This window comes from Malurus melanocephalus, unplaced genomic scaffold, assembly GCF_030028575.1.
Source record: "Malurus melanocephalus ecotype Western Australia unplaced genomic scaffold, MMel_1.1 scaffold_289, whole genome shotgun sequence".
Taxonomy (NCBI): Eukaryota; Metazoa; Chordata; class Aves; order Passeriformes; family Maluridae; genus Malurus; species Malurus melanocephalus.
In genome coordinates, this window is record NW_026623521.1 from 797,016 (window position 1) to 809,115 (window position 12,100).

The 12,100-nt window shown below is 43.7% G+C and overlaps 2 protein-coding genes across 2 annotated transcripts in view; one reads left to right on the top strand and one right to left on the bottom strand.

The window, feature by feature from the left end:
• Position 1: 1 nt before the first annotated feature.
• Positions 2–1,043, bottom strand: LOC130579739 (protein NYNRIN-like). The gene has a single exon (XM_057376769.1). The coding sequence runs from the start codon at positions 794–796 to the stop codon at positions 2–4; it is 795 nt and encodes a 264-aa protein (XP_057232752.1). The 5' UTR covers positions 797–1,043.
• A 6,279-nt stretch (positions 1,044–7,322) lies between these two features.
• SNX4 (sorting nexin 4) overlaps positions 7,323–12,100 on the top strand; it is a 32,502-nt gene continuing 27,724 nt past the window's right edge. Inside the window, exons 1-2 of the mRNA XM_057376746.1 lie at positions 7,323–7,488; positions 8,476–8,591. Of these exons, the coding sequence (XP_057232729.1) occupies positions 7,351–7,488; positions 8,476–8,591 (254 nt within the window). The 5' untranslated portion in view covers positions 7,323–7,350. The remainder of the gene's footprint in view (positions 7,489–8,475; positions 8,592–12,100) is intronic.

The following is a 12,100-nucleotide window of genomic DNA, read 5'->3' on the forward strand; positions in this document are numbered from 1 at the left end:
TTTAAACCACATCATCTTGATTTGCATCAGTCCCTGGTTTCTTGATGGTTTCAGGGGCAGAAGCCTTCTTGACTCTGGAGTAGTGGATCCAGGGTCCTTTCCCAGCAACTTTGACTGCAGTGAGGGTTGTCAGCAAAACCTGGRATGGTCCCTTCCACTTAGCYTGCAGAGGGTCGCTGTCCCACCACTTGATGTAGACCCAGTCTCCAGGCTGGAACAGATGAGCASGTGTGTCTAGTCCTATAGGCCTGGACARCACGACGAATCTTTGGAGCTTCTGCAAAGTGGAACTCAAAGCCATTAAATATTTCTGCAAATCAATTTTACCTCTCATATGAATTTCCCCTGGAATGTGTGGAATCTGGTATGGTCTGCCATATAGGATTTCATAGGGACTTATATTGTCCCTCCTCCTTGGTTGTATGTGAACTCTCAGCAAGGCTAGAGGCAAGGCCTGAATCCAAGTCATTGAAGTTTCTTGGCAGATCTTACTGATCTGGGTTTTGAGGGTTCCATTCATGCGCTCAACCTTGCCACTTGCTTGGGACCTGTATCGAGTATGCAGGTCCCAAGCAAGTCCCAGAAACCTGCTAACTTCTCCCACCACCGTTGCAATGAAATGTGGTCCTCTATCCGATGACATTCCCAGGGGAACCCCAAACCTTGAAATTATGTGGTTGAGCAAGGCTTTTACTACMTCTTTTGCTGTGTTGGTGCGACAGGGGTAAGCCTCAGGCCATCCACTGAAGGTGTCAACCAATACCAGTACATATTTGTATCCCTCCTTGCRAGGCATTTCAGCAAAATCTATTTGCCAGTAGTCTCCCGGGAGATCTCCTGCYTTYGTCACCCCTAACACAACTCTCTTGCTCGTGTCAGGATTGTTTCTACAACGGTCTCACACTTGCTTGTTATAGACTGTACAATATCAGTCATCCCCCTCCCAACCACTACCTTCTTCAGATGTTTTAAAAGATTTTCTGTTCCCCAGTGGGTACCCTCATGSTCCCTCTGGGCTATTTCTCGAAGAAGYGGGGSTGGGAGTACAAYCTGWCCTGTTGKGGTAACAGCCCACCCACCTTCCTTGATTTCAGCTTGAAGGGCCTTAATCAATTTTTGATCCCCCTGATCGTATTTTGGAGTAAACCCTGTCAAATGTGTGGTCCAACTTTCTGTGGTCCTACTGCAAGTACGCCATTTTCTGCAATCCCCCGTGCTGCTTGGTCAGCAAAGCRGTTTCCCAGTTCGGGAGCTGTATTTCCCTTTTGATGGCCTTTGYAGTGCATGACAGCCACTTCCGTAGGCTTCCAGATACTCTGCAGGAGTGCAAGGATCTGTTCTGCATGCTTAATTTCGTTACCTTCAGCAGTCAGTAGGCCACGTTCCTTCCAAATAGCTCCATGGGCATGAATAACACTGAAGGCATATTTTGAATCTGTCCATATCTTTACTTTGTTCCCTTCGCTCAGTTTTAGAGCTCTCGTCAGTGCAATCAGTTCAGCTTTCTGTGATGACACATCTGAAGGCAAAGCTTTTGCCTCAATTACCTTATCTGCGGTGGTTACTGCATAGCCTGTCATCCGTTTACCATGTTTCATGAAGCTGCTCCCATCTGGAAAAAAGTTCCCAATCTGGATTCTCCAGAGGCACGTCCTTCAGGTCTGGTCTGCTGGAATAGGTCTCCTCTATTGTCTGCAAACAGTCATGCTCAGGCTCATTATCAAGYAATGTGGATGACAAAAACATGGCAGGGTTAACAACAGATGTTGTTTTCAGGGTAACATCATCCTGTTCCAACAACACAGATTGGTAGTTAAGCATTCTGCTTGGGGATAGCCAGTGTCTCCCCTTTTGCTCCAGCACAGGGACCACTGTGTGGGGTACATACACAATGTGCTGCCCAAGGGTGAATTTACGGGCCTCCTGTATCAGGATGACAGTTGCTGCTACAGCCCTCAAACACCCAGGCCACCCTTGGCTATCATTGTCCAGCTGTTTTGAAAAATAGGCCACAGCTCTTCGCTGATCTCCAAGGTGCTGTGCCAGTACCCCCAGAGCAACACTGAGTCGCTCATATGTAAAGAGTTCAAAAGRTTTACTCAAATCTGGCAGCCCCAAAGCTGGGGCTGAAATCAAAGCATGTTTTAACTGTTTAAAGGCAGCCCTTGCATTTTCTGTCCATATAATGGTCCCTTTTTTGGCTGCTTTAAGGATCCCATACAGAGGTTTTACCAGCAGTCCATAGTTTGATATCCATAAGCGGCACCAACCTACCATTCCCAGGAAAGCTTGCATTTCTCTCACAGTGTGGGGTTCTGGAAGACGGCAGATGGCTTCTTTCCGCTCCTTGCTGAGTTGCCGATGTCCACGGAAAATTTCCAACCTCAAATACACCACTGTTTCCTTGGCAATCTGTGCCTTTTCTTTTGAGACTCGATAGCCACCCAAACCCAGAAAGTTCAAAAGAACTTACAGTGAGCTGGATGCAATCATCTTGCATTTTGGCTGCTATTAGGATGTCATCAACATATTGAAGAACTATTCCTCCTGATTCTTGTTTCTGCYGTTCCTCCAGTTCCTTGGCCACCTGATTTCCAAATATGGTTGGGCTGTTTTTAAATCCTTGAGGTAGGACAGTCCACATGAGCTGAGTCTTTCTCCCTGTATCAGGATTTTCCCATTCAAAGGCAAAAAGTTATTGACTATCTTTATGCACCGGGATAGAGAAAAAGGCGTCCTTGAGGTCCAAAACAGTGAACCATCCTAACTCATTTGTCAGTGTGGTCAAGAAGGTGTAGGGGTTTGCTAYGACTGAATGTATGTCCTCTGTGATATCCCCTTGACCGCCTGCACATTGCACGACTGAACTAACATCCATTGCATCTGCATTGCTCTTTTAAAATCTGTTTATATTGGGATTCAGAGGAGGTCCATGAGCGTCTCTGTTGTGATGAGAATTTGTTTTATACTTTCAAGTATTAAAACACAGGCCACAGGGAAATAGCTCCCTTTGGCATTTTCCACTCTCTCGCTTCACCTTGTCCCATCAGTGTTGTGGTAACATTTGATGATCTGATGGCACGAGTGCAATCAAAGCCAGCACTAAGGCACACAGCCATACTTCCTTTGGGTACAGGTGGCCTTGTCTGCTTTGCCACAACCTCTTCTCCCTGGCCCTGACCAATYCCCTGCACTCCAGCTGTTTCAGTAGCTACACAGGATAATTGCATTTTCTAAGAGATGCCTGACTTTTTTTGGTGCCTTTGCATAGTCCAGATACACTGACCTAGCTTCTAACTTCTCACAAACTGTGYGACAGGTTCCTTGACCAAAACTGCATCAAGATTAAGTGAAAGTCTGTCCATCTCTACCATTTACAATGTTATTCAGCTAGCTTGCTTTTTTCTCTTTAATTCTGTCCCTAATTATCTGGCTTTCTTCCTTCGAAATTTTCTCACCGTTCACTTTGAGCTGCTTTTGAACTCGCTTCCAAAACATTTTCATTCACGCTGTTGATGTGTTTGTATAGATTCTTTCAAATATGTGGATTAGTTTTGGTTTTCTTGGTTGTATTCATGGATCCAGATATGCTGTGGCTGAAATGGATGGAAATCATTGCTACCAATTTCAGACCAAATTGAACTGAGTGTTTTTCCCACCCCCAAAGTCACCCATATCTCTTTCCTACTCTATTTCTGGAAGAATAATAAGAGTATTTCTTCTACTCTTTAGTGATCATTTTACTCAGATATTTAGATGATAGAAATATGTCTGTGAAGAGCCTGAACTCACCTGCTTTTCCTCTTGCACTTTTCCATGCTGAAGCAGCTACACATGCATTTTACTGACAGTCCCTCGACATTCATTCCTCTTCTGTGTTTTCTTAGGGATCCTAAGCAAGCAYTGTTTTCTGTTGCATCCATCATACCAAGGACATCACATGCAGACAGGCACCACGGTCTTCGGTGAGGATCAGTCTTCAAAGACCAACAGCACAACCCTGCATCACTTCGGCTGCTGGACACCTCTGGAGGGCAAACACCTTCATTTCTGGAGGAATTAGCCTGTAGAGGGAAGTGGGAGCAGTTTRACAGCCTGACTCATGATCTTTGTATTATTATTACTGGTAGCGAAACTATTATAGGATCCAGGAGCCTGAACCTGGATCAGGAATGTGCTTTTGAAGAGAAACTCCTGGCCTTCCTGCTTTGGCTTGTGTTACAAGGCAGTTTTAAGGCAGGCACACACTGGTTTTTTTTCAATARCAGCTAAATTGGAAGGTGTGAAGTGTGGCCAATTCCTGGGCTAGAGGCACCCTAAATATTATCAGCTATAATATCTGTGGTGTGATGGTGGGTCCTCAGCTCCATGAATTGACTCTGTCCTGAACCTCCCTGCTTTCGAGCAGCAGCACAGCCAGATCCTGCACAGGATACACCGTCGGCAGCAGTGTTGGCTGGTTTAGTCTCTCTTCCTGAGGTTACTGAAAGGCTGCGGGTGTTGCAGGAKAGATGCAAAGCAGAGCCACTGCTTTAGGTGTTTTCTTTCTAGTTGTCAGTAGCATGGTGGCTGCTGCTGGTGGTTTTATTGTCTTTTAAATATAGCTACTTTTAAGAAGTTGAAGGATGAGGAACTCTAAATGAAGATGCTGATAAATAATGACAAAGGGGGAAATACCTGAAATATTTCCCACTAATACGGCATCTATTTTTTTTAAGGTGTGTTGTTTGCTAGAGGAACACAGGCTGTCWAAAGATCCAATAAGAACACATAACCTTACAAAAAACAGCAGGAAGCCAGTTTATAAGGTAATATACCTTGCTTAGTTTTCTTCCATCAAAAAGCASTTTATGCAGTGTAACAGTGGGATTAACAGAAATAGAGAGTAGAAAAGATGAAGTTCCCTGTTTTACAGACTGTACCTTGCCAAGGCAGCTTCAGAGACTGGAGAGACTTGTAGGTAGGAAGTTGAGTAGAATTTGCCTTCTTAAAGTTGAAAACCAAGGGACATGCTGCCTAGTGAAAATACTGAATAGCAGGGGATATCTTGGTTAGACTGACCTCTCCAGGCCTCTAAACTCTCCAGGCCATAATCCTCGTGAGGGCTACCCAGTCACCTTGGTCTGGGCACTTCTATCACTACTCTCATCCTSTATGTGCAATGTTTTAACTCTTCTCCACATATTTTAGTAGTATGAAGAAAATTCAAAGGTGAAAACAGTTTTTGAAATCATAGAACCTCCAGTATATTACTCTACTTTATTGATAATGTTGTTTCCATAATAAAAATATTTAGTACAGAATATGGTATCCTGCATGAGTTTCGCATAAATATTTCCATTATATCACTGATATGGATCAGAAAAATTTCAGTATGCACATGCTGCAAATGCAAGTGTAATTGATACAAGGTATGTATCGTAATGTACATCTTGAGTAAACATAAGAAAACCATAGCTTAATGAAAAACAGACTGTGTCTTACAACGTGCAATCATGCTTTTACATCTAAACTGGACCTCRGGTTTAGAAAACAAATCTTAAATCAGTCCTATTCACAGGACAAATCACAGTTCACATACTTGAAAAAAACTTTAGTTTTAGGAAAGCCTTTTGTGGAAAAGCTTGGGAAACTCCRTCCAGCTACAAGTGGTGGAGGGGTGGGAAAGGACAGATTGAGGTATCAGTTCAAACAATCTGAGGGAAAAGTTGAATAAACATTGAAGACAACAGAATAGAAACCAGACGCCAAATATTAATTCATGGGGTCTTCAAAGGGGATTTTGAGATTTATTTTAATTGTTGTTGAAAGAAAAAGATTAATTTTTGGATGAAAAATGTATGCAAATTCATCTCTGGTCAACACTAAAAAAAAGGTCATTTCCTACACAAAGCAGAAAAAGACAAARCAAAGAAAACCCATAATATCAACTTTTTAAATCCCCAAGGTGGCCTTTAACCTGGATTTGAAAAGAGTAGGGAAAAAAAGTGCTACGTGAGAATAATAAAGAATGTGGTGCCTCCCCCCTTAGTTTTACAATCAAAGGACACGAATCTGGCGCAAAAATGGGAAATCTTGAGTTGATCTGACATGTAAACCAGGGAACAATGGCACCCAAGTGTCCAAAATGGTATTTGGACAACCTCTTTGTCCAGTTTGCCAGTCCCACAAGGACCAATAGTGAGGGTGTATATATATATTTTTATCTGGGTATATATATTATATAGTTACATCTGCAATGTGTGATGTTCTGGAGAGGCTGCAGGGTGCACTTGCTGAATGTCTCTCTGACAAGACAGACAAGGAATGACAGAAATACTCAAGGAGGTTTTTGTTCCTGCTCAATGAGAGGACATGGGATGGCTGGGGCTTTTATTAAATAATGTCGGAGGCATCCCCAGAGCTGAACTTGGCATATTTTACCTGCTCCAATCCCTCCCGAGGAAGCGTGGCAAAATGGGACATCCTTGGGGTTGTCCAGCAGAGATGATGAGCAGGAGAATGCACCTCTGGATGTTGAGCCATTGTTGGGAGAGAGCTGATGGAAAAGGTTGGACAGCCAGGAGGAACACAGCACGACTGACTCCTTCACTACGAGSAGAGGAGTATTGGTGGGCTTTAGAAAAATAACCTGAGCTGCCTAATGTTAACAAACATCCTGTGGGAAAGTTAATGGCTGTTGAAAGAAACTGAAGGAAAGTGACAAATCCTGCTACAGACGAAARGCGAAAAAATTTCTTCACTATTTGCCATTAATATAGAATGTATTTTTTTTTCAAGGTGTGTTATTTGCTATAACAACACAGGCTGAAAAAAAAAAAAAACCAAAAAAACAAGCAGGAAAGGTGTGCCAAGGATAGCACGAGGAACTCTTCAATGACCTGAGAACTAAGAGGGGAACAACACCACGAACAAATCTAGGAGATAAACACTTACAGCTGTAAGAAAGCGGGTGAGGGGCCGGGGAAAGCTTTGTTCCAGACAGGGACAGGAGGCTGAAGGCTGCGGGGCACTGTCCCAACGAGGGACACTTACGGGCACCAGGTGGGCAGGATGCCGGCAGCAGCCCCGGGTCCAGCCTGTCCATGGGCACGGGCGGCGGGGCGGATGGAGCCGATGGAGCTGATGGAGCCGATGGAGCCGATGGGGCCGATGGAGCCGATGGAGCCCATGGAGCCGATGGAGCCCATGGAGCCGATGGAGCCCATGGAGCCGCCTCTCCTCGCCCCGGCCGCAGCCCCTCGGCCGCGCACACACCCCGGCCCGGCCCGGCTCTAGGACCGGCCATGGGTTTGCCCGGAGCCCCGCTCAGCGCCTGCGCGGAGCGCCGCGGCCGAGCCCCCGAGCCCCATGGAGAGCACCGAGCCCGAGCCGAGCGACAGCCGCCCGGAGGAGGAGGAGGAGGAGGAGGAAGAAGAGGAGGAGGAAGAGGAGGAGGAGGAAGAAGAGGACGGCGCCCTCCCGCCCCCGGAGCAGCGCTTGGCCGCGGTGAGGGTGCTGAGGGCGGTGGTGGAGGGGCAGCGTCCACCTCGCCGGGCTCACGGCCTGCTCCGCCGGGCGAGCACCGGGCTTTCCTGAGCGCGCTGCCCGGGGAAGGCGGGGAGGGCGGCGGGGCTCGGGGAGGCCGGGGCCGGGCGCTCGCCCAGCGCTGCTCGCCGCGGCGGGAAGGGGCTACAGGTGGGACGAGCCCTTCCCCCGCTGCCTGGGGCCGAGCCCTGCTCGGKGGAGCGCGGAGGAGGGCTGTGCAGCCCGACCCTCTGAGCTGCGGGGATCTCTTTGCAGCCCCGTTCTGGCCGCTGTCAGAGAGCTTTGTGCACCCTCTGTCCTCGTCTCTGTTGTCAGAGCATTATTTATTATTATAAATTTTCTTTTTGTCTCCCCCTCCCYCCTTAATTTCACAAGTGACTCCCTCTCCCTGCTCAGTGCAGCTCTGCCTTTCCATGGTGGGCGTGTGGTCCTCACTGATTTCTGGCGGTCAATGTGTAAAAGATAACGATCCTCCTCTGAGAAATTAGAAGAAAAACATCTTGGTCCGGATATATTCTGTTTCCTGTGAAAGGGGAGAGGTGGCTGCATGTGTCCCCGGTGTTCTGAGGAGGAATTCGCTGGTAGTTGGGAAGTGTTTGGATAGAAAGTGCTGGGCTTAGTTTGTTTGGTTTTTTGAAAAAAGGTTACTTTGTTACCTGTAAAGAAAAATATTTCTCGTTTCTGTTTCTTTCTGGCTCAGCGTGGTTTTTGGTACCTGAACTTCGCAGTTTGTTGATTTTTCTGTTTTCCCCCTAAAGTAGGTTTCCAGTTTTCACTTGCATATGTGATACAGAACATAGGTATAAAGCAAAGCCTTGTCAAAGCCTTTATCCTCAGAGACCTGTCTTATTTGAACAAATGGGGTATGGGAGAAGGGGAGGCAGGGTTAGTAGCCTTTGCCCTGTGTGGTTAATGTTACATGAATCTTTATTTTCCTCTTCTAAAAAGATGGAAGACTGTTTGGCAAAGAAAATGGAAATCACGGTTTCAGAAGCTGAAAAACGGACTGGGAGGAATGCCATGAATATACAAGAAACATACACTGCTTACCTCATTGAGACTAGGTGGGTGATGAGAGCTCACTCTCAAGAGTACATGGATGTGCCATTTTAAACAGATTTTCCCTCCTTCCACCCCTAAAAATAATCAGGTACAGTTGATGAGAGGATTTAGCTGCTTTGTGCTTTGTTATGTGGTTATCAACCCACTGGAGGATCTTTTCCCGTGAAAATTTGGCAGTTGATCTCCAGTTCAGTGCTAGCACTGGTGTTGTGTAACTGTGTACTGTAATTCTTCATTTGGARTAGGTAAAAAAATGCGTGTTTAAAAATTGTTGCATTAATATGGTGTCAGYGACTGCTTGATTATTTCTTAGACATAGGTTGGACAAATTTATACATGTGTTTKWGAGATTGTATGTGAGAGAGGTCTAATGCAGTGATTAGGCTTGCTTGTGATGACTAGAAAGAGAAGTCTCATGACTTATGTCATGTGGTCAAAATTTACTGCTCAGCTTATATTTGAAGTGTTTTGCTTGATCTGATTACCACATACTCCTTGTAGATGGTCTAAGGGTTAGAGTTAGTTAACTATTTCCTTTCTTCATACTAGCTTGAACTTTCACTGGGGAACTTRCTGCTCTTAATCTTCTCTTGTTAACAAGTTTCATACTACTAGCATGATAAACACAATTTCAGTAAGCAAGGCTTTAAAATATCTTCTAACTTATTCTTACTTCCCAAACAGTCACAGATGACTCCTATTACGCAGGATCACGTTACTCAGCTGAAGCAAGAATTTCAAAATCAGACTTTATTAGAAGTTTTGTTTCTCCCTTCTTTATATTAATAGTTTTAACCTTCGGGCCTTGCCTTTGGAATGATCTGCTGTACCAATGAAACTCCCTGCAACACGGCAGTTGCATTTTGCAAAGGCTGTGAACAGTTCAAATTGTGGTGCTGTCATGTAAGCCTCCTATCTGAAGTTAAAAGGCTTCTTAGCTTGTTTAACTGATGGACACTCTATTCACACTTGTCCCAGCAGGCTTGCTGGGACAAGTTTGTCATAGTTTTGCTAAACTTATGGAATGAAATCCAAAATAGAGATATATTTTTCAAATATTGTAGCTCTTTGACAGTTGCTCAGATGCTTAAAATTACTTTTGCAGTGTATTGATGTTAAAGATCACACCTTCTCATGTAAGTAGTGTTATTTTTATTGTAAGGACATTTCTGAAGGAAAAGAGAAGAAAATTGGAATCACTGGGTCTAACTGTGATGTAAAGTGTACTCTGGGGGCAGCTTTATGCAGCCCCAAAACATGCTGACTGCATCTCCTTTTCCAGTCATCCTTGCATTGCTTTAGAGTTGCTCCCACTGGTCTTTCCCAGTTGTTCTTTTGCAGTGGCRAAACTGTACTCTGCTGGCCAGATTGTGTTCTTTCATTAAGATTTATTTTACTCTRTGGTCAGCAAATACCAAGACCAATTACATGTTTGTCACAGGGCTATTGAAAATGTGGGTTTGTCACATCTCTAATAAAATAGGTTCTCTGTTCCTTTTGCTGAGAAGGCAAAATTTCTTGCATAAATRTAATTGGTAGCTATTAAATGTGCTTCCTGCTGAGCCTGTAGCTGTAGGTGGGCTTCACAGTAATTTGTCTGTGGGTAATAAGATATTTTGTAGCTGAAGAATAAAACTGTTTATAGTAATATAAAGGGAAGACCACTTAATAATAGTTGCATTATGTTTATGTGAACTGGTGTTCACCCATTACTGCTATCTAGTATTTAATTTCAGTTTGAATTGAGGAATTCTATCTGGGTGAATAAGAGACACAAGATGGATGCAATTATAACCACGGTATATTTGTTACAGAACAGGAGCTGAGTGCTTAAACCTTTTAGCACTTAAGTTTCACTAGTGCTGGTGAAAATGGTTTCAAAATGCAAGTGATGGTGTTACTTTTTAAAATGAAAAGATTTATTACTATGCTYACATTTTTGCGTGACTTTTGTTGATTTTTTTATGGGATATTATACCTTGATGCAAATATATTTCTTTGAGACAAAACAAACTCCGTTGCTGTACACTGCAGAGCCTCAGCAAATTCCAAGGGTTGTGCTTCCTGAAAGCATCTTCTTCTTGCTTTGCACCTTTCTGCATTAGCTAATTCGATCTTTGTGGTGAGCTATTTCCATTCAATCAGTCATGATGTTGGTTTGTTTTGTTTCACAGCTTCTGTTAAACTATATAGTTACTTAAAAATAAATMAATTTTTATATTCTGCCTGTGAGAACAGAGGTCATTTCCACCTATTTGTGGGAAATGGCATTAAGGCAAGTACAAATTCTTAAGATGTGTAGCTAAATATTCSTTCTTGAGATATGCTCAGCAAATCACTTGCTTTCTATAAGGGAAGTAGCAAATATCCAGGATCTTACTTTACTCCAGACTTGCTGGTTAGACACTTAGGCAGCTGTGTCTTGTATCAGAATCTGCACAAAACTACAAGAACTCGGGTAGAATAAACCCCTGAATCTGACTCCTGGCSTTGTACCTGTTATTTTTCATGACAGAGCTGAAACTCAGTCAGACTACAGAGCACCTCGAAAGTGCTTTGTGGTATTGCACTTTTAATTATAGGACATACAGGGAATGCCTTTTCTTTCTGGTCTCTAAAGTAAGCAATAGCTTCTGTAGTAGCAGGGAACTTCCTTTCAGTTCACTTTGCTTTCGTTCTTGCTGACTTTAAGATCTATAGCCTTGTCTTTCTGATCAAACAAGTGACTGGAGTCCATCTGACTGGAGTGTGTTTTTTTTGTTTTGTTTTAAATGTGGCTTTATGAACAAGTAGCACAACTTTGGGGASCCTGTCATTTGACCATTTAATAGCAGGATCCCTGGTTTCCAGCCCTACTAGCCTTCACTTCCTCTTGCAGTAATTTGGCAAGGGGGCTTAGTTTATTTCCTTTTTAATCTCTCAATGTGGTGAGAAAGTTACTAGTCTTATCTCTGTTTTCAGTATTTGGAAAGTTTTYCAGTAGTTAAATTTTGATATGAATGATACCTGCTTCTCTGTTAGACCTCGGATTGCCCATCCAAAGTGTGAGAACTTCTAAAGAAAGTTTCTGTGAGAGAAATGRTCTTGGAAATCAGTAACTGGTCAGGCCACAGTTCAGTGATAACAGTGCTACATTGTGGGATTTTAGTTTTTCCTTTGTTCCTTTTTGTTTAGTACCCGTCTCAAAATTTCCTGTTTCACACTGGGCTAGGTGAAAAGCMCAGGCATGGGTTTCTTGGGAAGAGGCACAGGAGGAATGTCTGCAGAGGGATGCTGTCTTCTGATAAAACAGCAAAGGGCAGATTTTGGTCATTGGGAGTCTGGAARACTTGTCAAAAGTACTCCAAAGGAGGTATGAGGGGAAAAGGTCTAAATTCAGCATGAGCTTTAAATGGGGGAGAGTTGGAAGGTGAAAGAAGACAGAGGAATTGAAAACTTAGTTTTCTGTTGGTTTTTACTTGACTGATACTATGAATCATTAATCTGTATAACAAATATATTATTTAATTAA